The 27221-nt window shown below is 42.2% G+C and overlaps 1 protein-coding gene across 1 annotated transcript in view; it reads right to left on the bottom strand.

Annotated features, from left to right (window-relative positions):
* Positions 1-5940: 5940 nt before the first annotated feature.
* Positions 5941-27221, bottom strand: part of zswim5 (zinc finger, SWIM-type containing 5) — a 64695-nt gene continuing 43414 nt past the window's right edge. Inside the window, exons 2-16 of the mRNA XM_005740261.1 lie at positions 24485-24672; positions 23204-23372; positions 21664-21812; positions 19632-19782; positions 18659-18835; positions 18318-18494; positions 17567-17713; positions 17340-17477; positions 14039-14190; positions 13182-13284; positions 12770-12905; positions 11931-12088; positions 11656-11819; positions 10952-11033; positions 5941-10330 (exon numbers count right to left, since the gene is read on the bottom strand). Coding sequence (XP_005740318.1) covers positions 9468-10330; positions 10952-11033; positions 11656-11819; positions 11931-12088; positions 12770-12905; positions 13182-13284; positions 14039-14190; positions 17340-17477; positions 17567-17713; positions 18318-18494; positions 18659-18835; positions 19632-19782; positions 21664-21812; positions 23204-23372; positions 24485-24672 — 2954 coding nt within the window. The 3' untranslated portion in view covers positions 5941-9467. The remainder of the gene's footprint in view (positions 10331-10951; positions 11034-11655; positions 11820-11930; positions 12089-12769; positions 12906-13181; positions 13285-14038; positions 14191-17339; positions 17478-17566; positions 17714-18317; positions 18495-18658; positions 18836-19631; positions 19783-21663; positions 21813-23203; positions 23373-24484; positions 24673-27221) is intronic.

Here is a 27221-nt window from a genome sequence, read left to right as displayed (position 1 = left end):
CGCTTGTTAGCGACTGTAAAAAACTGTAATATTTCAGACTTCCAAACTAAAGGTCTGGAAAGTTATGCTGACATTTATATTATTTATTAGTTAAAAGATTCCCATTGGGTCAAATCAAAAAGATGAAGAATTATTTAGCCATCAAACACTTATATGTTTGAGAACATTTTGATGAAAAACAGTCACAGTTTGTTAAAAATTACAAATGTTACTTCAGCAGCAGCTAAAGAATTTTAACTGTCGAATAATACAAATTTGTTGAGCCTGAGAGCATTTACAGCAGTACAATGGTGCGCGAGAGGCTGGCTGAAAACATGCAGAAACATGTCATCCAGTACAGAGCGCCAGTGTGGACGTGCAGCAGCGAAGCAGCGCCTTTGTTGTTAAAATGGAAGCTGAATGAAAAGTAGAAATCCAGCTTCCAGATAATTAAGACTGTTCAGCAGTGAGTGTTATTAATATGTACAAAAATACACAGAGCTCAAAGCAGCTGATGAGAGGGGGAATAGCAGCAGGCTTTCATTCATCTCACTCCTTTGTGTGGGTGCGGTAGTAACACACTCTCTCTCCCTCTCTGGCTCTCTCTCTCACACACACACACACACACACACACACACACACACACACACACACACACACACACACACACACACACGGAGGCTTTTGTTGTGGCCCCCGTATTGCGTAAACAGTGAAGACAAATGAACAAAAATCACCGCTGATTGTCGACAGGTAAGACTAAAGAGGCTTGGGCTGTGTGTCAGTGGGCCATCTGGGAATAAAGTGATAGGCTGAGAGAGAGAGAGAGAGAGCGAGAGAGAGAGAGAGAGAGAGTGTGTGTGTTTGTGTGTGTGTGTGTGAGAGAGAGAGAGAGGGAGAAATAGAGAAATAGACAAAAGAGAAAAGGTAACAATGAATCAGTGCTCTTTAGAAATGGAGATCAATTTCCACATGGTCGCTTTAAAGGCTTTGGCAGGAGAATAATATATAAGTGTGTGCGCTTCTGTGTTCATGTTTGTGTGTCCATGAATCATTTCATCGTGCATTTGTGTGTGTTTTATGTGCTTATTTTGTGCACAGAGATTGAACATGTGTGTGTGTGTGTGTGTGTGTGTGTGTGTGTGTGTGTGTGTGTGTGTGTGTGTGTGTGTGTGTGAGTGAGTGAGAGAGGGTGCCTTTGAAGGAGGTCCAGGCTCCATCTCTCAGCAAATCAGCAGGCCAGAAAATCCAATCTGCCTGGAGAGACAGCAGGCTGTACATCATCTGCCATGGATGGACACTATCAGCGCTTTATCAGTGACCACCCCCTTACAAATACACACACACACGCACGCACGCACGCACGCACGCACACACGCACGCACGCACGCACACACACACACACACACACAATTTTTCAATAAGCACATGCATGAAAGAACACACACAGCCCACTGTGACAGAGACTGATGGGCGTTATTACCATAGTGGTTGTGTGGAGGGATGGAGGGAGGTGGAGGCAGGAAGTGAAACTCTGGCTTTAGTCCGAGGACCTTGAGACGCTAATGCAGATGCTGACAGCTGTGACAGTCTCTCTTTGCCGGTGATACCTTAGTATTCCAGCATGTACGCTATGTTGATATTAACCTCTGCTGTCACTAAGTTACTCGCAAATGATCCTGTGTCATAGCGTCACACTCATTTGGATAAGAGTGGATGGGTCCCCAAGGACCTTGCACCATTGATGGAATTGAAGAACGGCGGGTGTGGGAGGAGGGGCTTTCCAAAGCTATGTGACCATTAAAGAAACCGCTCTGATGGTATGACTTTAAATTGTGTCATTAGGACTGAATAAAATCCCCCCCAGAATGGAGAAAAATAAATAAGCTGAAGGTAAAAAAAAGAAAGAAAGAAAAAAATGAGCCAAATGGAAAAACTTTCAATGTTCAGGTCCTCAGTGTGCTCACTATAGTGCTAACATGTTTTTCTGTTTACACTCAAAAGCTGTCATGTGCTCTTGCTTTGTCACGATTCAAGTTATGTTTGGACAAGTTAGAGGACCACCAGTGTATATATGGCACTGCCATATACTGTATATAAAAGATGGACATCATTTCTGACTCTGAAGTCTAATTAAAATACATTTTTCTTATATATTACCAAATCACAACAACAGTTGCCTCAGGACATTTTGTATTGTACAATAAAGATGTACAATATTACAGAAAAAAACAACAACAATTTTAAAATAAAATAAAATTGAAGAAAAACAATTATTAAAGTAAGTTTGTGGTCTAAAAAGCTAACTTCATATCTCACAGAAGGTGGTTGCTGAAAATCTTGGCTGTTCAGAGTGCTGTATGTGTGTATTAATGGAAAGTTCACAAGGAGTCAGTTTAGGCTGGTTTCAGTCTGAGCTAAAAAGAACAACTGTTGCTCAGTGGTCCAAACTGTTGCAGATGAAAGCGAGTTTTGCATTCCTTTTGGGAACTAATTTCCCAGAGCCTGGAGGAAGACTGGAGAAACATACAACCCACAGTGAAGTTGGGTGCCACGTCATCTGCTGGGGATGCAGGTTGGTCCGTTCTGTTTTATCAAGTCCAAAGTGAATGCAGCAGTCTACCTCATGCCTCCATCTGCTTTATGGAGATGCCGATTTCCTTACTTAGCACCTGCCCACAGTGCCAAAACTGCTACCAAACAGTTTCCTGACTGATCAGACAACTCGACTGGCCTGAACCCCACAGAGAATATACAACAAGAGAAAAATGAGCTTAAGGTTGCTATTAAAGCAATCTGGGCTTCAGTAACGGCTCAGCAGTGCCACAGCTGATATCCTGCATGAAACCACGTCACACTGATGTAATAGTTCACGGTAAAGGAGTCACATCCAAGTAGTGACTGTAGAAGCTTGCACAGACAGGTCTTGCTGTTGTGCTCAGGACAGGACGCGCACTTAGTTTAGTTATCCAACAGGATAAGTGTATGCAAAGGGAAAAGTACACCAGAGAAAACGTGTGATTGGTTAAAACGCAGCTCGTTTGCTCATGTGTTTAGTGTTTCTGTGTCTGAGTAAATATAAGTATGAGCAGGAGGGACAGAGCGAGACAGGCTGGGTGGGGTAGGGTGGGGGGCAGTGGAAAGTGAGGCGAAAAAAAGATTGGGCTTATAGCAATCACTCCTCCATCTATCTGTCTGGATAATTAATATAAATCTGCTCATTTGTCTTCAGCCAATCAATCTAGATTTACACTTGCACATGCACACACAGGGACGTGCACACACATACATGGAGTTACGAGCACACTTAAATGCTTCTTGATGCCCTGATTGTCTGCTTATATGGCTCTGCAGAAATCTGTAATGAGAGAGAATGAAGCAGTGAAGGCGGGATAGAAGAAAAATATTCTGATTAGAGAAAAATGAGTGAAATATTGATGGAACTCTATCAGTCTCCGTGTGCTTCATTTGCCACTCAGGCAGATTGGTTGGATGGGTGAAATTGTAAGGACTGCACCACAGCAGCTGGGAAGAATGCAGGCTTTTAGCCACTTTGGATCACTTGCTGTCACAGAGTTTGAGATTTGTTAAATGTAATTCAAGTTTCTTACAAGTTGGGTACTATAAATTCACAGTTTTGCTCATTATCTGTGTATTTCAAGTTTGAAATGAGTTAAGGGAACACAAAAGTCTAACTGGAAAGAAAGGAGAGATGGTTAAAAGAGTAGTTAAATCACATTGCATGAGAGGTAAAAAAAAAAATAGAAGGAGAAGTTGGTGGGGGAAATACTGAAGTCTTACCACTTGTTTCACTTCCGGTCCATAATATCCACCCACGAGAGCTTTGCTTTGGAACTGAAATGAAAAAACATGATGAAGCAAAACTGGAAAGAATCAGCACAGGAGTAGAACAAAGATTAATAATCAAATGTAGCCTGTTTGTATGACTTACTTTTTTCTTTTTGCCTTATTGTTATTTTTTTTATTCTGCTGTTTTTGATGATTACGACACATTCTGTCCCATGTTGATCAACCTTTTTGAGTTCAGGTCAGACCAGTTTGAATGGCTCATTCATTAGAACCTGGTGTTTGGGGGGGGAAATACATGAACATAATGGGATTTCTCTTAGGAATAACCTCCAAAAACAATTTTGTGCAATTTCCAACTAGTAAGACGATATTAGTACGGAATTGAAAATATTAATTAACCTGGGCATGTATTGGTAGCAGTTCCAGGTATAAACAATTTAAGATGGTTGGAGGGTTTTTAAATATCACCAAGTAATAATTTAGGATCAAATAATACACTTTGTACAACTAAATACATCGATCTAGCTTCATCATAGGTGTAGTAGGCAGTAATTGATTTGTTGCTAGACGAGTACATTATCGAACTGGTTAACTTTCACTGAGACTCCGCCATAAAGGTTTCCATGATTGTGTTGACGATGTCCTGAGGTTAGTGAAGGGGATTTTCCACTAACAGGGCAACCTTTAAAGATGGCTGCGCTATGCCGAGCTTTTCAATCTTTTGTGATGTATTAAATAATTCAAGAGTGTCTGCCGGCAAACTTTAAACTAATGTATGTTGGCTCAACAAACAACATCCTGGTAATGTGTTTCACACTTTATTCATAGAAAAGCACTGAGATTCCAACACAAATCAATATAAAATGGTAGTAGCGTTACATAAATAGTAATAAATTCTCGCTTTATAGACAGTAGCTCAAGAAGTCGCACAAAAAAAAAAATTACAAAAAAAGAAAAGGTGTTGATGATAAGCTATGATACTTCTGTGGCAACAAATACTGGAGATACCTTTTCATAATCAGTAGCACAAAGAGGCAACAAACACTTTCAAATATCCCTTAAAGTTGGAAAGAATTCAAAAACAAAAACTGGGAAAACAGTAGGTGAACTAGATCTCTACCAGCAAACAGTACTTCTCCTACAAACCAAAGACAGACGGGGACAACAAAGAAAAACGCCCAGGAACTGGCTGAGTTAGTTAATAAAGAAGGAAAAGAAAAGCAAGGAAAACTTTGCTGCAGTGAATGCATCACATAAAGGCAGCCGACTGGAGCTCCCCGGCGAAATTATTTTCCTAATATATTATCAAAAAAAAAAATCAATGTATCATTTCATTATCCTCATGTAGAAACCTCGCAGCTTTATTTCGTTTTCTGCAAGCTACTGTAGCGCACTGATGTCAACGTGTTTCAGGATAGTCGCACTTAAACGCAACTGGCTTTAAATCCAACGTCCTCCTTGTGCGAGAGGGATCGAGGTGTTCAAGAACATCAGGGGAAAACAAAACTATAGAAGACCTGAACTCAGCCAGTTTAATGAGGTGAAGAGGAACTGAGAAAGCATTTTTTTAAAAAAGTTAGAAGGAATGAGCACGAGGTCATCCACAAGCCGTCTCTTTTTTTGTTCATACAGTTGCCGTTTCTAGACATTTGCGTATCGTTTCGTCTCACCACAGTGTTGCCGCACAATGCGACACCTCTGAGAAGACACTGAAGGCTTTAGTCCTGATTAAAGAAAACCAACAAACAAAACAAATAAAAAATCAACAACTTTTGTACATTGATCGACCAGAAAGGCATTTTCCACCGTCTTTCGCTTTTTCGTCTCCTCTAAACGTTGCAGCGGAAACAGGCCGGCCACTGTGCACTGTCCGAATATAAGCGTGATGGGTCTCCTTTTCGTCCGCAACACCCCCGTCCTCATTAATAGTGGTTCAACCCACTGGGTCTCTGCACTCAGTTTTAAGGGGGTATATTAAAGAGGGGACAACACCATCGAAGTGGTTCTGCATAGTCAGGTTTAGTAAGAATCCGTTTACAAATGAATGCCTTCCTCATTTTACTCAACTTCAAATAACATGCTCACTTTTGGAAAACACCCCCCATCTTCTATAAAACACAAATAATAATAGCTATTATTGCAAAAAAAAAAAAAGCAAGAAAAAAAAAAAGCCAAAAAACAAAAACTGAAAGAAATGTACACAGGAGCACCTGAGAAATGCCTTGAAGTCTTTGCTCTTACAAAACAAAAAAGGGAAAAAAAAAGTTGTCAAACACCCCTGTCCAAAACAATTCAAGTACACCCCGTCAAAATCATAAAAACAAAGAACAAAACCATAACATACATCATAAATAATTATAACTTTACAATTTTTTGAATTGACACTTTAGTATTTACAATATCTTAAATGCTAAATGCTACTACTTTTTGTTTTGTTTCTTTAAGTGGTGTCCCTGAGAACTGAGTTTAGCCTCTCTTCTTTTTGCTCAGTTTTCCTTTTTTCATTCCCATTCTTCTATCTGCATTTCTTCAGATCCAAAAAAACCAAAAACAAAACAAAAAAAGACAGAGAGAAAGAAAGTAAAGGCCCAGAGTTGTGACTGACTACCCAGGTTTTGGGTGAAGGTAGCTCTTGTGGAATGTAAAAGCAGACAGGAAAATGTTCCTCCATTCAAAAAGTGTTCTACCAATAAATAAATGCTGAAGCAGGCAGGAACGCACTGAAGAGGTATTCGTGTGAAGTGCTTTAAACGATGACATTAAGTCTGACCAGTAAAAGATTCAAGCTCTTTCTGTACTGCATTACTGCTGGTAACAACAACACTTTGCCACTGGGTAAGAAAAAGGGGGTGTGGAGATCCCCCATAAAGAGAAAACGGCTTCCTGTGCCAAGATATGTGGTCTCAAATACATACAATGAAGTCATCAAGTAAACTCTAGTCTTTGAGTTTGCACTGCAGCCCTGTGAGAAAGTCAAGGAGGACTCATCTTCACTGTTGATGATGATCATGACCAGCAGCTTTCACAGGTGACTTTGCGTCTTTTCCATCACAAGACCGAGAAACTGAAGGAAAGATGACGGGGCTAGTCTATTTACTGCTGCTCACCTGATATTTAACATTTTACATTTATGTCTTTTTAATTTTGTTTATTTAGGTTTTCAGTGGTTCTGAACACACTACTTGAATACCTTTAATATTTTTGTCCATGAAGCGCCTTGAGGCGACTTTTGTTGTGATTTGGTGCTATATAAATAAAATTGAATTGAATTGAATGTGGGACCAGCAGAGTAAGCTAAAAACAAAGCTAACTAATGACGCCAATGCAGTGGGGCAACAAACTGCAGATCCACGATAAAATACCCAACAAGCCAAATATTACATTTAAAATTAGTCTGTTGCAACTCTAGTCTTTCTTTTTTTTTTAAATTTTGCTTGGACTAAAAGATTCTGGGGAGTAGATTTTGTTTTCATTTTAATGAATGCATGCCGCTAAACCAAGCTAGCTAGCCAGTGCTAGCATAAGCAACTTCCTGCTCTCATCCAAAGAGGGTCACATCTGGTTAAATTATTATATATAATCATAAAATTTTATACAATTATTGAAATCTCTTTATCATCAAGCAGCAATAATAAGCTAACGGCACACTGACATTAGCACATTATATGCGTTCTCTGTTGCCTGGGTTCTCTCTGGGTGGTGTGGCTTCCTCCCACAGTCCAAAGACATTAATTGGTCATCCTGAAATAGCAGTTAGTGTGAATTTGAGTGCGACCTGTCCCGGGTGTGCCCCATCTATCACTCATGACAGCAGGGATATGCTCAAGCAACCCGGCAAACCTGAAGTGGACAAGTTGTTATGAAACTGCATGGATGGATGGATAGATGGATCCTCCCACCCACTTGGCTAAATTGTATTAAATTTTCATTATTTTTTCAAACCCCATTTAAAGTCCCTTTCAAATTTGTCATAAATAACACTGCTAGTTTCTGATAAAGTGACACTGTGGCGGCTCTGTGTAGACATAGTCATTGCAGGCATGTCACATTTACTGTATGCATAAATTAAACTGTATGTTAATTAATGAATAATGTGAGACGTGTTCTTACTACAACATGTCACTACACGCTCTTACTCCCAGTATGTTCTGTATCGAACCTTTGGCATCTCTGCCTTTAGTACTTTGCTTCAAAGTGGAATGTGTTGTTAGTGGAGGTATCTGAACCCAGACCACGATGTTCATCTAAACCTAAACAGGTGCTTCTGGTGACTAAACCCATTCAAATAGTGAGCTGAAATGATTGCAGTTAAAAACCAATTGCTAAGCCAAATTTCACAATGAGACATGATGCCAAAGGAAACATTTGCAGATGTGTCTAAGCCCAACTTAGCAAAACTAGCATGGTGACATCTACAAGAAATGCACTTCATGTTGGTTAAGACACATGACCACAGAACTCAAACTTCATTCTGCGGTTTTAAGGATTACTGAGCCAGCATCATGAACCAGGTGAGGATGCATTCCTTTGAGGTAATGCATCTGATTTCCAGTTCTTGTGATGGAAAAGGGACTTCGGCGACATGCAGAACTAACAGTCAGTGAAATCAACGAGGCCCCAACAGGTTCCAACGCTTCTTTGCACAACACCAGAAAGTGAACTTGTTTTTAGTGATAAAAACGAAGCAGAGGCTTGATTTATATTGCTTGCTGACTAAATCTCAATGTAGTGATGGTAAAGTGGGTGCTGGAGTCTTGCACGTTTAAAAGGTTTTGGCCACAAATAGCTGAAGAGCAGTGCAGTGGATGAGACTCCACCGGTTCTCACAGTTGTATTTTGTCACTGTAAATAAGCTTATAGGAGGGCATAACAGATATACTGTATTTATATATAGAGACTCGACTACCCTACCTTAGCTAAAGCAGCAGCCTGAACGTCACTGTCAGACGTCTGGATTTAAAAACACACACTCTGTGAAGCATCGTTGGACTTCCTATTTTAGATATTTGTCAGAAACCAGCAGGTGAAGGTTTTTAAATCTGCAGGTACTGACTTCCCCCACAGAGAGACCACATGGGGAGTTCTGTATTCTGCCCTCTCTACTCTAAAATGCCCTGAATGAAACAAAGAGGCCATTTCTGATCAAGAAGTTAAAGCTGACAGTACAGTCGAGGTATGACAATAACACTATGTGTGTTTTTGACCTCAGTGGATTTTTTTTGGGAATAACATGCTTCTTCCACTCTGAAAACCTCTCCTTCTTCTTAACCCCAGCTGAAAGCATCTTCTGGCTCAACAGTACATACAGCTAAATCATTTGGTTTTCATATCATCATGTACCCCCACAAAACTAAAGTTTGTTTTGCTTTTGCAGTCACATTCTTTTGACTTTTTTTCCTTTTTTTAAACACTAAATTTAACATTAGTAGGAGGGCAAAATGCTTTGTTTTTCTAGTTTTTCAAACCTTTCCCCCCCTTTTGCAGTCTTAATGAAGTAGAGCAATGTACTGCGAACACTTCCTGGTTCACATTCAAGAAAGAGAACAACGGGATAAAACCTCAGTCAGCAAATGGCTCAAAATACGTGAAAATAAAAAGAAATAAAACTTAAATTAGAAACACAGAAGTGTAACTGCTTCCCCCAAGAAGAGGGTCTCTGTGAGAGAAGGTCAGTAAGGTCAGCCGAAGCGCTCCCTGACCAACATCATCAGTTTCTTCTTGCCCTTGTAGATCTGTTTCAGGTTGTCTATAAACTGGGCAAACTGAATGTGTCCGTCCTGTGCCAGCAGAAAAGTCTCCCGCGCTTTGCTCAGGAACTCTATGAACTCTCCATAGTGCCGTGGACTGATGTGCGTCAGCCGAGAGTGCGTGGTGTTGATATACGCCGAGATCGTGGCGTCCAGGAGCTGGCGCAGCGGTGCCTTATCCGTGGACATCAGCTTCCCAGAGTTCCTTCTCCCAGGAATTCCAGCGAGACCCGGCGCAGTCATAGTGCACCGCCGTAGAATGTCAGACAACACTGTGGCGCAGTGCACGCTCTTCACCACCAGCGGAATAATAGCCGCAAGCTCATTCTTCCCCAGTGAGTGGCTGAGCGCACAGGCCCACAGCACGTCGTTAATAGCTGGGTGAGTGTCTTGGTTGTAGGCCAGGTTGAGATGTGTCATGGCCAGCGAGGCCAGCTTGAACGACCGCAGGGGGTATCCTCTGTGCTCCATGTACCTCGCAATGGTAAACAGCTGCGAGTAGGTCATGCCCGTCGACGCCGCGTCGATCACGATCTGGTAGGCCGTCTCGAAGGCGATGTGGTCCTTCTCGCAGAGCGTCAGAGCTGACAGGGCGCAGTTCTGTGGGTCCTTCATGGCACACTGCAGGGCCAAGGTCCTTGCGCAGCTTGCAAGCTCCTCCCGCTGGGGGTAGTCGAGGCTGAGGCGCAGGATGGTGTTATGGGACATGACGGTGGCCGCCACAATGCTGGTGGCTTCGGTGGGCGTGAACAGAGTATACCAGCTTTGTAAGATGCTCACCAGCGCCCGCAGACCTGATGAGAGGGAAAAAGAGATTGACCATTCAGTGCTTGTGACCAGAATCGCTCACTATTCACATCAGCAAGCTCGGCACTTTGAAGTGCTGTCCAGATGTAGAGTGAGCACTACTATAGCTTATATGGTACACTCAAATTCCTCATGAACAGCAGCCCCTTGGTCACTACCAAACGACTGTATAGCACCTTGCACTGAGCTGAAGGATTAAGGAAAGAGAAAACAGAGCAGCACTTCACACTCAGCTTTTCAGTTAGGAGGACTTGGAAAATGAAGCCATGTGTACCTCGACCTATAATCGTCCCAAATTGCTAAAGTTACTAAAATCATTAAATCATTTCATTACACTTGGTATAATTTGAGTCTATATTCTTAAAAAGATTATGGAGGCATAAATTTGACTTCTTAACTGATGGTGCAACATGTCATGCAGCCCCTCTTGTCTTCAAAGATCAAATGAGGGAATCTCTTTTGGGAAAACATCGTTCATCCCTCCTCATTTAGACTAACAAGACACTTCAGCTCAAAAGAAACTGTAAAGCTGAACTTACTGAAGATCACAACGCAGCACGGAGGCTGTAATTAGAGCATGAATCTGCTTTAAAAACGGATGCACATACCGACTTCAGTGGCGCAGGTTACCAGCCAGCGAACCATCTCTCTCCTCCTCCAGTTCAGAGTGGACAGAGTCATCCTCATCACCTGCAAAACACACATGGAGAACATGATGCGCTCTGTTAGCGCCATTGAACCGTTACACATTTCTATACCCTCTTGGCAGTTTTCATGAATACGTGCATTTGGAAATCAAAGCATTTTTGTGTAGTGTGTGATTTTCATAATTTAGCTGTTTGCATGGCACCACATGGCTCCTCTGATGACAGATGTAACCAGAATATGCTCATAATTGCACAGATGATGATTTGCGACCCTTCCATTTTGAGCACTTTATTAGCAGTTTTGCTGACAGGAATTCAGCCGATACTCTAAATACCAGCAGAAAGAGACGGGGGAAGCCACAGCGTCACTGCAGCCTGATGATCTGAGGACTTTTCTGTGTTTACTGTGGGACCCAAAAGGTTTAATTATGTGGTTTCTTCTCATCAACAACAGTAAGACTCTGTGTGATGTTTTTGCTGTTAATTTGTAGTGGGGCAGCAGAGGGCTGGAAAAAATGACAAGGTGAAGGAAACCGTTGCATGTTTTGACTGGCGATCGGTGCTCTGATTTGATTTTCTTTGCTGTGGTGAAATGATCTGTGAAAATTACTGACTTGCCCTCATACTTCGACTGCACTCTCTCCATGCACACACACATACAGTACCTGCAGTCCTAGCTCCAGCGCCACGTTGAGCAGGGTTATATCGGGTGGGCTCTCTGCGGGTGTTGCTATCTTAAAGGCGTCTTGGGCCAGTTTGAAGATTAAGGAAGAGGAGTGGATGTTTTTCTGGATGGCCTCCAGCACCGTCCGCAATCTCAACATGTCGCCTGCAAGCAAAAAACACAACGCAAACTAAGATCATGATGGAGAAATGCCTCAATAGCCAGCTTTGCCTGTTTGAGTAACATCTGAGCGGGCATTCAATAAGCTGGCGTTACCTTTAGCAGCAGTGAGCATGGTTGAAGCCAGCTCACACTGCTGTGACTCCAGGTGGCCCAGTGTGAACCAGCGTGGGTATCTGCTCGGAACTATGGAGATACCGTGATGAGGGTGGCCGACATCCCCAGAGCCCGCCGATGACTCCAGAACCGGCAACCTGGCACATGTAGTAAAAGATCTGTTTTAGATAGATGGCACTTTGTCCTGATGTTTTATTTATTCCAAGAGTAACACTAAAATATGGATCTGAGTATGCATTCAGTTACAGCTGCAGTATGTGCAACCGTATTACTTTTATGTCAAACTTTATGCTGGGACACATGGCAATTTAACACGAAACATTACCAAAGCATCACAAATACAATTACTTCTGTACACACACCCAATACAACAGCCCTATAAAAAACTTCAACTTTCAACCCAAATGTTCACCAATACCTCTAAAGAAGTTATAGCTACACAGAACAGAGCTGGCATCAGTGACAACAGATATGACACAGAGTACGTCATATAAAGCATAAAAGAAGGTGTCGGGGTGGGTTGCAAAGCATATTGCAGATGCATAGCAGCTGTGAGCAGGCTACACTTAAATAGCTAGTTGGCTATTTTATATGTGGCACTAAATCTTTGGCTGTCACAAAGTAACCGTTAGGTCATATCTTCTGAATTAATTTGGAATACTATTCAGATTAAAAAAGCCATGTCATGAAATAGAGGCCCTTATTCGTTTTACTGTGGCCCTGTTTGCGTAAAGGCAAAATTACCATCATTTACACACGCAACATAAAATACTTTTCATCAATAACTGTTTGAAGCTGCAGTGAAAGGGGAGTCTGACCTCATGGCGCGGAGAGCCACTTTATAAGCCAGGTCTGCGTCATGCGGCAGCAGGGCAGAGAACAGGTACTTGGCGAAGGTGTGCATTGGAACACTTTCCCTGTGGATGACCTCACCCAGACCGCTGAATGGGCCAGCTGGAGCAAAGAGAAAAACAAAATATTCTTTACCTTCTGTCTCAAGAACGTGCCACAAGAGACCACTGTGCTAGGTATGGGCTCCACTGCCCGATTGTGATTTGCACTGAATAAATATTGAAGTCAAAGCTTTCAAGCTACACTTTACAACCGTCACAACAAAAACCTTTCACGTTCTGGACTCAAAACCGTGCAGGTTTCAATATCTGATGAATGTTCTTAATATTGGACAAAATAAATAAATGAAATTTATAAAATTTACTGCAGACACCGTACCTTCTAGTAGCTGTATGGCCTGCTTCCGGAGGGTCTGAACCAATAGGTCGTCCAGCTCCAGTTCCTGAAGCTTTGCAACAATCTGCTCCTCATTACGACACACCTAGAACATGTTGAAGACACAAATAGCATTCACTCTAACTATAAGAACATTTTCAGTTCTGAAGTAGCCATTTAGCTATTAAGTGTTTTCAGTGGAATTCAACTACTTTCAAGAATTTCAAGAAAGAAAATGTGTATCAACCCACCAGCAAGAAAAATGATACGACAGAAAAGATCAAAAGAGTTTTAATACCTTTCTCAGAAAGGGTTTTGACCTTAGGACATTAAATGACCAGTACGTTCTTACAAACTTGCATCTATTCACATCTGTTGTTACAGCACAGATGGTAGAAATTTATTTTGCTGGAAAAAATATCTAGTAAAAGGTCTGTGTGTGCATGTGACTGGTTTTAAATGCAATTCTTGGTTGAAACATAGAGGCTGCAGCTAATTCCAGTGACATTAGGAAAGGTCTGTGGCAGTAGTGTTAAGCCCTCTAAAGCAGATTAGCATTTACACAAAGAAATGTTCCATGGATTTATTTTAAATCACAGTGAACTTAAGTACTGTGGCTTTCTGCTTGTTTTTCAGGAAACAAATGCTGCGACCTTTTCCCTCTCCTTCCATGACATTTACTTTAAACAAAATCATAAATTACAGTGATTTACTGATGGCGAAGGTGACATCTACAAATTTACACAAACCTCTTTATATAATAAAAGTGTGCCATAGGTGTATTTCGGTGTTCACTAGCAATTCAAGGATCCTCACTCTACTATATTCTCTATGATTTTAAGGTGATATTAAATTATTACCTTATCCTGGGCATACAGTCCCTCGGGCATGATCCTCTGCTGACCCATACCCATCAGAGCCACCTCTAAGGCCAGAGTCAAGTAGGACTCCCCTGCATCTGGACTGCCCCACACTGGCACATGATGGTAAACTGGAGGTCTGGGGTCACAGTCTAAAAGGAAAAAGATTCCCCCAAAAATGTAAGTCATTAACTTCACGTCATCTATACTGGTTTCAGAATGATAAGAAATCCAAGGAGACAGAAAAACAAAGACACCAACTCAGCAAGGATTCCTTTCATGACAGCAAAGTTTCAGAAGTCCACCTTATCCAATACTGACATGCTGCCCTAGCAGCTTCCAATCACCTTGTTTATAATCTAAATGGGAAAAAGCTTTAAATATAGTTTCTTCTTAATTTTAGCTTTATTACTTCAAAGAGAAGATTAGGTTTTTGCTATGGTACACTACCTTCACAGCACAAAAACATCCCAAACTGCCTCAACAAACTCACTTTAGAAGTCTACAAGCTATTTAATTTGGCTAATTCAGAGAAACTCCACTAGACCCCATTAGCGTATTAGCATAAGCAAAAGTAAAGTACATAATATTGCTCTGGTTTTATCAATACAACAACTCCAGCAGAAGGATTTTCATAAAACATGAAAGATTGTTCTGGGATGCTTTTAACCTTTATTTAAAATGTGTAGAAAATAGAAAATTATCACAATATGAACCAAAACCACTTTTATCTGCCTAGTAGTATATAAAAGATTACTGTTAAGGATAGTCAGAGCCTGCAAGCTTAGCACATTACTAAACCATACAGTTAATGGGTTATAGGAATGGCTACATGGTGCATATATAATGGCTCTGCCATATCAAAAATAAATTATAATCTGTTGTAGGACTAGCATTTGAAGAGGAAAATAAAACAATAGCAGAAAAAAAATACAACAAAAATACACAGATATTTGTGTGTGCCATATAAGCCACACTGTATAGCATTTATATCAGTGTGGCTTAGACAGTAGGTTGTTCATATATGTAAGATGGCTGCTTGCCCTACACTAATGCTTGACAATTATAACTGAGAACAGATGCCACAAGAGCCTCAGCTGTTGATTGGTGCCCATTTGTTCTCTCTCGCTCCCCCTCCCATCGTTTTGCTTAAATCCCGCCTGAGCAAGAGATCCCCCCCCCTCCCCCCGCCCCCAAATCCTGTTTATTCTAGGGATGTGTGTATATATGTGTAGTAATCTAGAGAAAAGTGGAAACTGGGCTTACAGACTTAACCCCTTAGCCAACTTGCTGTTGTTTCCTCTCCATCTAGATTGATTGGTTGATGTGAGAAGGAATCGTATTTCGATTGGGTTAGACATAGTCTAGATCCACCCACTTTACAACAGATGTTCCCAGCTGTCTCACATGGGGAATGAAAACATGGTGACCAAGCTATACTCCCAAGCACGCAAAATTATCATACCACTCTCCTCAAATTCCCCAAACAACACAAAACAATCATTCTTTCTGTTGTTCTATCTCTCTCTCTCTCTCACACACACACGCACACGCACACACAGATGAGTGTGCCAGTGGTCAGCATTGTCTGAACTGACAATAGTTCCCTGTAGCCTGGTAACAATGAGAAAACCCAACCCCTATTCTGTTCAGTTGCAATAGCCACTGGTGCAAAAAGGGAAAAAAAAGAAATCCCTGGGCAGTGAGAAAATGCAAATGGTGATACATTCTATACATACCCCACACACACAAATACATGAACGCACAGGAGTGTGGTCTGGACTAAATGAGCAGGGTGTTCCAGCCCAATCCATTCATGCTCTCCTAGTTTATGGCTGCCTGCAGCACAATAGTGCCTAGTCCTCATATAAGACCATGGCGTCTGTTGTGTGATGAGTCACTACTGGTGAACCCGATCACCTCTGGTTAGGATTATATACTGCATCAGCTGGTGATGTGGGCCTGAAATTATACCTTGCGTTTTGTAAATGGGCTCTTTGTATAGTTGTAAGAAACCTGGGCTCTGACTCATGGGTATGTATGTATTTTGCTAAGGTGCATGTTAAGACGTTGGTTTGCTGTGTAGATGTATTGGACAGAAGCTTGGCTCAACAGTGATGCAGACTAAACAGCAGACGCAAAGAGACTGAATCTTTATTTTTTTTTTCAAATGCATGTTTCAACATGAAAGCAGAGGTTTTCTGAACTTCTCAGCCAAAAAAATTAAGAAATCACTAATTAATGTAAAACTATGTGCCTGTATTGACTTCCTACACATATTACAGCTACAGTACACAACTGCCGTCTCCAAACTGGATAAGAAACAGTTGTGTGCAGCGTAATCTCTGAAGAATTTGATATGACTGTCCATCATATTTTACACCACAAACTATAACTGGTTTTAAGGAGAACATGCAGCTGTTGCTGAAACTATCTTACAATCAAAAATGGGATGCCTCAGGGTTCTATCCTAGGTCCACTGCAGTTTATATTATGACTTCTAAGCTATGTTTCAGTGTATGCCTTCATTCTTTTTAGTTTTAGTGATGCGTTTTATATGCCCAAGGCTTTAACCTTCAGTCTGCAATCTTCAGTTTCAAGTCATCACTCTTTAATCACAGACTTGTTTTAGATCCACAGATAATGATTAGATGATCTACTTCTACCTCTGACTCTTCAACTACCTTGCAATTAAAACTGTAAATGGCACCCACGTAACTCTTTCTGAGCCCTACAAATACCTAGGAATTTGGCTTACAGAAAAGATATTTAAGTTGGGATGGTTTAGAAAATTAGGGGGGGAAAAAGTCACACTTGGCTTTTCATTCAGTATTAGCAATGTCTGTCTTCTAACCATAAACAGTTCACTTTTATAGCCCTTGACTGTAAAGATATTCTATGCAATCATGCTGCCTCAGCAGTTAAACTCTGTACACCACAGTCTAGTATACTTTCAACAATAATGACTCAGCACCTTTCTCTGTATGAACAGGTTTTTAGACGTCCTTGTAGAGAAAAATATTTAGCCATTACCTGTTTATTAGCCATTTTATCATAATTATTAGCTATTTTTTGCTCTTACTTATTTAGAGATATCGTCCTATTTAAATCCAATAAGTAAAGCACACAAACCAGTAAAAGCTTAATTTGACATGTTCCTCATATACTCAAAGATATACTTGTATATCTTTGCAGATCTTTGTGATCAACGAACTGCAAACTGCCATCAAACTAGACACCCAGCTGTGATGACCTCTTGAATACAATAAAAAGGGTAAGGACGGTGCCTTTGTTTTCGTACCTCCAGTGTCCATGGTGTTGTCGTCATCAACACGGCACGTTTCTGTGAGCGTGATAAACAGGCAGCCAATCGGGTCTAATGGATGGCCCACCCAGCCTTCCAGGTTAGTGGTGGAGGTAACACCCCTCTGGAGAAGTTCTGAGAAAGGTACAGGAGGGGGAGAGACCGACATTAGAACCACCAGTTGAGACGCTGCACTTTCTCCAGAGAGCCAACAATGCCGTTACCTTTCTTTTGGTGTTTGTAGATGTCCATCTGCCTCTGCTGTTGTAGGCGGAGGGTGTTGATGATGGCGACGGCCAATCGCAGGGCTTCTCTGGAATAACCGTGTGAGCGCAAGGCGTCGACGCGAGCACATGCCGTTGGGACGTGGTCTGTGTGGTGAACACAGAAATAAGATGAGGTCAGGATACCTTCACAAGCACACAAACTCCTTCCTATACACACATTGCACTTTAATCACACACGCACACACACACACACACACACACACACACTACAGGATGTATGATGCAGTTAGTAATGGCATGCGCAGACTCAAACTCACATCCAAACTCACAGTGCAGTCTCAGCAGAAAGCCTGTGTGTCTGATAGCTGGCTTAAGTTGCAGAATCTGACAGATCTTAGCTGGAAGCTGCTTACTGCAGATACTGGCCTCAATATCAGCAGAATTACTGTGTGTGTGTGTGTGTGTGTGTGTGTGTGTGTGTGTGTGTGTGTGTGTGTGTGTGTGTGTGTGTTTTGGGTTGGCTTTTAGCTGAATCTGAGATTGTGTGTGTACAAGCTGACACACAAACACTGTCATTCGTCCTGAAAATGATGCCTTGTAATGAAGAAACTGTCTGCTCCTCAGTGCATGTTTGTAGCCTATATTATTTGACTAAATCATGAATGTGCACTTTTACACATCACAGACTGTAAATGATGCAAAAGGTAAATACGGTTGCTTTTCCTGGACCTGAGTAATGAAACCCTACCTAGCCAGAGTGGCAGGCCCTGCGGGCTGAACAGCAGGCTCTCCCCTTCTCTTTGGTAGGACGGAGACATGTAGTAGTCGCTACTAATGATCCTCTGCAGGTGGCTGTCCTGCCAGTGGAGGTCGCAGGCCTCGACAGCCCGACTGAACACAGTCCTCCGCGGCCTGGACAGAGAGTCTGATGCGACACACACAAAAAGCATGGTTACTGGTAGAAACGAGGCGCGTGCAGTCTATATTGTTTAAGTTGTAGAATCTTTCTGCTAATTCAGATCAGTTCTTGCTTGCAATTGCAGTAAGCTCAGAATTTAATGTGTGCACATTTGTGGTTTTGGTGCTGACCCTGGGCGAGGTTGCTCTGTGGCAGAGCGTTGGTAATGTTGGGAAGTTCGCTGCCATAGTTGCCGTCCTCCAGTGGGCAGATGTCCATGTCGCCCCACTTCTTCAGCTGCTTCAACCAACCACTCTTCTCCTCGCTTTTACAGTGAGGATTTAGCACCACACACACCCACAATGCACCTGTGAACAGTAAGGGGATCAGATGTCAGACTCTTAATAACAGAAGCTTTTAAGAGGGGGGTGTATCCCTAATATGGTCACGTCTTTGAAACTATACTGACCAAATACTCAAATATTTTGTTTACCAGGTGCAGCCAATCAGAAGAAAGTAGGCTTAAGGTGATCTGCACTAAGACCGAGTGTAAATTACTTGATAAGCTAAGCAAGAAAATGAACACCGCATAATTGATTCAAAACTATCTGGGTGGTTGCTGTCCTGAAAAACTTTACCAGCTTTTTAAAAACCCAGCAGTTCTTCTTCTGCAACAATTCTCAAAAAAAAAAAAGAAAAAGAAAAAAAAAATTAAGTAAATCTGTGCGTTTTAACTGGCAGGCTTTCACATATCAGAGAAAAATCAGGCAGCACACTCCGACTGTCTGTCTGTTATTCTTGTCTGCGTCTGTGTCACGATCTCCCCAGCTCACCCGGGAAGTGTTCTTATTGACCTCCTAAATACTGCGATTGATTGTGGAGAAGCTGAGCAGCCATATTGATCGGCAGCCTTTATCATTCACTCAGTGCAGGTGGAGAGAGAGGCCCGGGCAAGAGGAGGAGCAGCTGACTGGATAACCTAATAGCTTACTGAGTAGATGGATGTTTACCTGACACAGTGACTAGAAATTTGTCAGAACAACAAAAGGAAGACTTCTTTAGGGCTGTGACTGCACCAACTACACAGCCGATCCCTTCAGATTTTTCCAAACTAAAACTGTCAGACATCGCACTCTCCCTGTGTGTGTGTGTAACTGTTCTTACCCAGCTCATCCCAAAGCTGCCTGCACTTGTCCGTCATGCCTGTGCCTTGTTGTCTCCATAGTGACAGTCGGGGGTCTGCCATGAATTGTTCCGTTATGAGCGTTAGCATTCGGGCACCGTTGGAGTCCCGCATTCGCAGCATCTCTCGCACCTGGAAAGAGCACAGGCTTGGTAACTGTGAGTAACACAATAGTCTGACTGAGCAGCATGTACCTCCTGCACCTTAGAATAATCACACAGGCTGAAGCAGAAGGTGGAGGCAAAGAAAAAGACAGAACACATCTCAAGTTCACATACTTGGCAATAGAGAAAAAGTTTGGACATTTTGTGCACATTTGCATTCTTACTGGGAAGTTGGGTATGAAAACCACTTACTACTTTCAGTTTAGAACATTAAACATAACATTGTTTTTACATTGTGTCGGGGTGGCTGTGGAGGCGGTAGAGCAGGTCACCTACTAATCAGAAGGTTGGTGGTTCGATCCCCGTCTGCTCCAGTCTGCATGCCAAATATCCTTGGGCAAGATACTAACCCCAAGTTGCTCTCTGATGCATCCATCGGAGTGTGAATGTGTGCGAATGTCGGATAGAAAGCACTTGCATATTAGAAGCACAGAAAAAAGTGCTTGTGTGAATAGGTGTGTATGTGTGAATGAGGCAAGTTGCATAAAGTGCTTTGAGTACTCATTAGAGTAGAAAAGCACTATATAAGAATCAGTCCATTTACCATTTCAGATGACATCATATGCCCCCCCTCGAATTTGAAATTCGAACTAATACAAAAGACAGAACATGGCTTTTGGCGATTCATGATGCATGTATTCTACAAAACATTCTGAATACCAATTAAAACCAAATAAAAGAAACAGTTTGGCCCTGAAATTGAGAACTTGGCCTTATCAGAATGTGTTAAGTGGGCTTGTTTCAGTCAGGAAAGAGAAAGCATAGAAAACATCTGCACCGACTCATATTTAACCACAACTGGAAAGCTGTTCAGGCCTAATTGAGAAAATTAAGATACTGTCAAGCAGATATTAAAAGGTTATTCTCAGGAGTTGCAGGCACATAGATTTACTTGAATAGAACATTTTTACATACTTACAAACCACTAGAAACTAAATGCCAGATATCAGATTTCAGAGTGATGATGAAAATTAGTTCATGTCTTTGTTACTTTTAGGCTGGATTGTAATTCATTACTATTGTCAGGTTGTTTTACAAGCTCCCTGACAAGCCTTCACATGATCCCAGTGAGATTGCGAACAGGGACTAGAAAGAGAGAACGTTTTTCTCCCATATTGGCTTATCTTCATTGGTTCCCTGTTAAATCAAATTTATTCTTAGAGTGCAGGCTTAGTTATGGTTCTTAGGATATTTAAAAGTAAAATCGGAGGCAGAGCCTACACCTTCAGTGAATCCAGCCCTCAGTTTGGATTCTGGAGACAGACACGGTCTTAAATTTTAAGTTCAGGCTTAAAACTTTCCATTTGATCAAACTTAGTGATGCCTGAACCCTTCCTTAGCTATGCTGCAATAGGCTTCCCAGAGTGTTTCTTCTTCACTCTGTGTTTACACACACACACACACATTCATTCATTCATTTGTTCTTATATCTCTGGTCTCTTCCACAGTGTGTCCTTTGTCCTGACTCCATCCCCCCACCCCCTAACTGGTCAAGGCAGATGGCTGCCCCTCCCTGAATGGAGTTTTTCCTTCCCACTGTCGCTAAATGCTTTCTCATAGGAGTTGTTGGGGTTTTCTCTGGTGACACATTTCAAAATTGAATTAACTGCCGCACACTTTTTATTTTTAGCGATTGCCCACATTTAAGTAGGTGTGGATAAATTGCTGTCAAATTCTCTGCTGTGTTCACCATCTTCTAGCCAGCTGTTATGGTAGCAGTGGGCAGATTTCCACTATGTTTGCAGAGAAACGTATTATTCATGTAGCTATTTTCCTGCTTAGATTTGCCAAAACAGAGGAAACAAATAAATGTTCAAACGATGCAGAGGAAGGGAGCAGTGACACCAACCTTAGCGAACATGGAGTTGAGCTGTTTCCCAGAGCCGTAGTAACCTCCCTGCGACAGAAACTGCTTGACTTGCTCCCTGACTTGATCTTCATCCAGATGCCAGCAGTTATCATCATCAATGCTGGCGCCTGCAGTTGGGTCCGGGGCACCTGAGAGCGCACGGACACACAACACACACAAATAAATGACAGGGCCAGTGAATCCTACAGTGGCTGCAATACATGCACACAGCAACAATACAAAAAGAGAGCACATGGATTCTAACAAAAGCCCTGAATTCATATGAAAACTTCATTCCTTCCTGTCCTCAATCCACACCCCGGGATGAAAAAGATAAACAGACAGTGACCATGGGAAAGGGAGTTTACTTAAAGACAGCATCAGCTGCAACAACACCATTTTCTTAGGTCAGTACAAACACACTACATCTCCAATGTAATCCCTCAGTGCTGAAGGATAGTTGGAAATTTTTATCCTGAAATAAAGTTGAATTCTCTGAATCTTGGCACTGATCCTCTGCTCTCAAGCCTCTTTGTTTAACATTTAACTTGCAGCGCCCCTACACGACACCTAAGAAATGCTGCTTGTGTTTGCTTTTCCCCCCCGAGTGCATGATTAATCAAACTTTATTTTTCTTCTGTGTGTGTCTGACTGATACCACAGGGAAATGGAGATATGCACCAAATTTGGGGGGGGGGGGCTTTGATCTAGCAGGAAGTGAGCTGAGGAAAGCCCAGAGATGCATTTCCAACTGACTGGAAGAACACCGCAGCAAACAGCAACATTCCTCCATCAAAGCCAGACTCACGCCTGGGATCAACTGAACTTCAACCCCCATGATCCCCCTTGTCAAACACAGGAAGCACAGCGCGGGGCTTCCTGGACGAGGGAGCTGGAGTGTGTCAACATTTAGCGGGCAGGATGAAATAGAGAAGGAGATAAAGAGGTTTGTTTGGCGAAAGGATGTGTAGAGTTTGTCGTTTCCCCGACGCGGAGCTGTTCTGGCTCTCCTCGTTTTTAATCTCCCTCTACTTTCTCCGGCCCTTTCATGTTTCCTTCTCCTTTCCGTCTCCTCTCTTCCATTTCCCAGAGTGCCATCGCTTCTGTCTCCTCCTCTCAATGTCCCTTTCCTCTTCACACATCTCTCCCTACGCTTTCTCCTGCATCCATTTCATCATTCGAGTCCCTTTTTCTGGGCTTCCTTCAACCTACCCCTGCCAGTGGGAGGAGGTAGCGACTGGAGAGTGAGAACAGAGAAATCAAACGAGCCATTTGAAGCCTGCCTTGCTGCTTCGCCGGAGTAATCAGGGGCTCTGACGTATGACAGCCTGTAGGCTGGCGTGCAGCATGTTTCAAGTTGCGAGGCTTTTAAGTGTGGCCTGTTGCTGTGAAGATATTGCTGCAGAGGGATGGGCAGCACCTCCACAGAGCAAGAACTTTTTAAGAATTAAGGAAAGAGCTGTAACTTTCCGAATGACTGTCAGGAATTTACGGCATTGAAAACCTGGCGTGGAATGTGGTTTGTGGTTTGTGCTCTCACCATGGACCTGGTTGATCTCAGAGTTGGAAGAGAGAATCTCATCGGCCAGTTTCTGAGCAGTGGGCAGCACCTCGGTGTGGTGGGCTGTGATCAGATACTGCACCAGCTTCTGTAGTTGATCTCTGTTCATCTGGAACAAAGTCTCTGAGATAGGCAGCCGTAGCTTCACCTGCAACAAACACAAGTGGGTGTCCAGTGTGTCAACTGCATGTTATTACTGTAAAGTTTTCTAAACGCAAAGTCCCAGGTAGAAACATAATTTGGTCTTTGAGCTCATGAGACATGATTTATGTACCTTAAAATACGGTTATCCAGTTGTACTATGAATGTTCAGGGCAGTTTTTAATAAACTTAATTTAATTTGGTCCGTAGAACATATTAAAAAAGATGGATGAAGTGTTCTGAAACCTCGGGATGAGTGTTTTAAAACCACATGTGACGAAAGAGGAGCAGGTCCGACTATGACACTTTGTTGGACTAAATGTTTTATTCAATATATAATCAAATTCAGTGATTGCAGCCATAAACTTACTAGGAAAGTGTTTAAAGAGATCATGTTTCTGAGGCGTTTGCACCCATTAAAAAAAGAATACAGGTTTAAGATATTTCGGCACTGGCTTCACTTTTCAGACCTGGAAACTCTGTCCATCTTTTGCTCCGTCTATGATCTGGACACAAAGGTACGTAGAGCCACGTTGTATTAATTGTGGTGGATGTCTTCTTGGATTTCTCAGTTATTTGCACAGTTATTTGCATAATGTCACAGTGATGGATGCTCGTGTTAAGCTTGGAAAAAGTTTCAATTAATGTGTACAAATAATCCCGGTGAATCAAAAGCTTATCAGAAAGTTTATTTTTCCAACTCTTGGCTCTGTATGATGTCAGAGAGAGAGTGGAATCCCTAATATGGTCATCACAGGCACATAAGCTCAGGCTGTGAGCAATGCAACTCTACCCAGCTGCTGCTCAAACCTTGTGTTTTTGTAGGGGAGCCAATCGGAACAAAGCTAGCCTAAAAGTATAATCGATACATTTTGACTGGTGAATGATGCAAAGCTACCCAAGTAGAGTCCAAATTTAAGAGCACAGAGCTGAAAATGTGCATAGAGCCACTTTGATTCATGGCACTACAGCCTCTACTGTGTTTTGAGTGATGTAACCAGCATTGATAAACATAAGAGAAACCATCACTGATCGTAGCACTAACGGAATGTGTTGCATATTTTGGTTAAGGAATGTTAACCCAATGGAAAGGAAGCATCACAAAGCTGTGGTTATTACCTGTTCGGGCTTGCGAATCCGATATAGTGAGAGCGCCACGACATGCGCGCAGTAGAATATGTCTCGGTTCCCACAGCCACAGGTGACAGAGGTGATCTTGCACCGGTCGAAGCTGATGGCTACCTTGTGGGTGACCTCCGGCTCAGACGATGTGGCGGGTTCGGTCACTGTGCCGCTGAGGTGAAATCCTGCAGGGACACAAAGGAGGGACGATAGAGATGGGTGAGCTTTAAATGGTCTTACAAAAGTATGATAAAATGCAATCAGACATTTTTTTTGAGTAATTCAACTTCATTGCAACTTTTACACAGTTTAATTTGTTTAAGTTTTATGTTAAAACATAAAGATGTAGAAGGGAAAAAAAAGGCAGGAGAAACTGTGGTAACCTGAGCCTCTACAAACACACAGAGTGAAGACTGAGTACAAAACACACATCTTCATCAGGCTTCAACAGGACACTGAGCCATCTGATACTCAGGGTCTCTCTGTCCAAGGCTCAGTGCATCTGTGTGTGCGTGTGTAGTAGGAAGGTTGCTAGGGTGGGATCGTTTCCTGGCCCCACATACACACCCAGACCTACACCCACAGGATAGCAAGGCAGTTGGCAAAATACATGTCCACTTTGCATGGTTAATCTTTAGCCCTGACACACCAGGCCGACCATTTAGTGCTGGCCTTTGTTGTCGGCTGTCTGCAGATGAGCATTTCCTGTACTTTTTAAAAGGCATTTCAGGACTCGATGTAACCATTTGGCCAATTTCACAAACAAGTTCCAAACCTGCACTTAATTGAGTAGCATGAGGCTAAAAACAACTGCACAAGCAATAAATGACATCACTGTAACCACTCATGAGATTTTATTGATTAACCCCATGTGACACCCAGAGTCTAGATATAAATGAAAGCAAGAGCAAGTCCAGGCTCCATCTTTGGTCCTCTTCTGTTTCATATTTCAATGCTTAAAAAAGTCTTTTAAATACAACATAGCTGTTGCAAACATATCCAAAGTCAGGAACTACAACCTGACTAATGTCAAGTGTTAGATGGAGATAAAGGTGGAGAAATTTGAGAGAAGAAAAGAGAATGGAGGAGGGGAAAGTATCTGTTCTGTCATGTCATTTCACTCTGACAGGTCAATTATTTATGAGGTAAAGAGTGTGTGCAGGTGTTTGTGTGTGTGCATGCACTTTGTCACAAACCATAGTCTACCGCTTCTTTTACACATAGAAGTTCAAAAGGCAGAGACAAAAAAACAAAACATAAAGGGGATGCCAAACAACCTAAGTGCAAAACAATAGTATGGCTATTTTAGTCATGGTGGTTTATGTGCAAGGTACATAACTAAAACTCTGACACACCAACAAACATCGGTGCAAACACAAGGAAACACACACACACTTAATTCTGGGGTGTGGGCCAGCATGGTGGAGTGGCCTAATAAGCTTGTTTTAAGCCATCCCCTGGCAAAAATCCCACAATAGGCTTTTCCAAACCAAATGCTGTGAGCACAAACACAAGGTAGCTCACAGACACACACACACACGCAAACACAGCCAGAGCCAATCAACTGTAAACTGCTTTCACCAGACAAAGGAAGATAAGGAGCTACGAGAGAGCGAGTGAAGAGAGTGACGACGACACTGACAGCGCGTATCGTCTCGCCAACCAACTCACAAAACCGTCTGAACCAAAATGAAACTGGTCAACTCACCACATCCTCCAAATGTACAAGCTAACCAGCCTTCTCTTTACGCCGAAATCTCAATCCACAGCCAAGCTGCTGACAAAGGACTACACATGTTAAATGCAGACACAAAGCCACAACACTTAATACTGCAATCCTCCAATGTTCAGAGGCCTTGAAACAAAAAAACGATGTAATCCTGTGCTGCCCTGCAGGTTCTATTTAAATGTACATTCCAGGTAGATTACCTCAGAGTATGAAAAGTGTATAAGTGTACCAGTTACACTCAAAACTGTCAGAAAGAAAAAAGGCTGATGTTTCTGTCCATCTTTACTTGTCCTAAGTGCGTTTGCCGTCTTAATAATTTTCTTGAGCGGCCTATTTCCCGGTGTCTACTGTTACTGGACTGTATTTTCTCCTTTCAAGACTTGATCAGACTCTATATAACACGACTGCTTAGTCATTCCTGTTATATTTATTTGAAACTGTGATAAATTCTCTGGACAAGTCCACATGGTGTGGGAAACAAAACAAAAGTGCAGGCATATGCACAGACCCCATACTCACTGATGACGGACCAGAGGACACAAACTACTAGTACTTACATCAGAGGTGTCTCTATGACAGATGGTCACGGTCATGTTGGAATAGGTTCAAACTTCATATTTTTGCCTTTGCCATCTTGCACTTTTATAAGCAGATGTGCCAAATGTGGGGTGGATCTGACTGAGAAACTGAAGAAAAACTACAAGATGCCGAGCAGGCAGTTGACAGTCGCACTCCGCTCTATTTGACTTCAATAGGGCCTGTAAGTTACTAAATTAACAGCCTGCTGCACTCAATGAGACTTTGAAATGTCATTACTGACAGCCATTAGGAATAATGCAGGTTTGAAGCATTTCTGCATTGGCTTCACCTTTCAGACGCAGAACCTACATCCATCTTTGATATACAGTCCATGGTAGCAACACACTCGTGCCAAAGTAGCCCCCTGCGGTATGTGCAGTGCAGATCTACTTTCAATCTACATGTGGCCAAACCACTTGAACTACC

Source organism: Pundamilia nyererei, unplaced genomic scaffold, assembly GCF_000239375.1.
Source record: "Pundamilia nyererei isolate P.nyererei 1_Seehausen unplaced genomic scaffold, PunNye1.0 scaffold00098, whole genome shotgun sequence".
NCBI lineage: Eukaryota > Metazoa > Chordata > Actinopteri > Cichliformes > Cichlidae > Pundamilia > Pundamilia nyererei.
The sequence above is the reverse complement of the archived record's forward strand: the minus strand, read 5'-3'. Positions and strand labels throughout refer to the sequence as shown.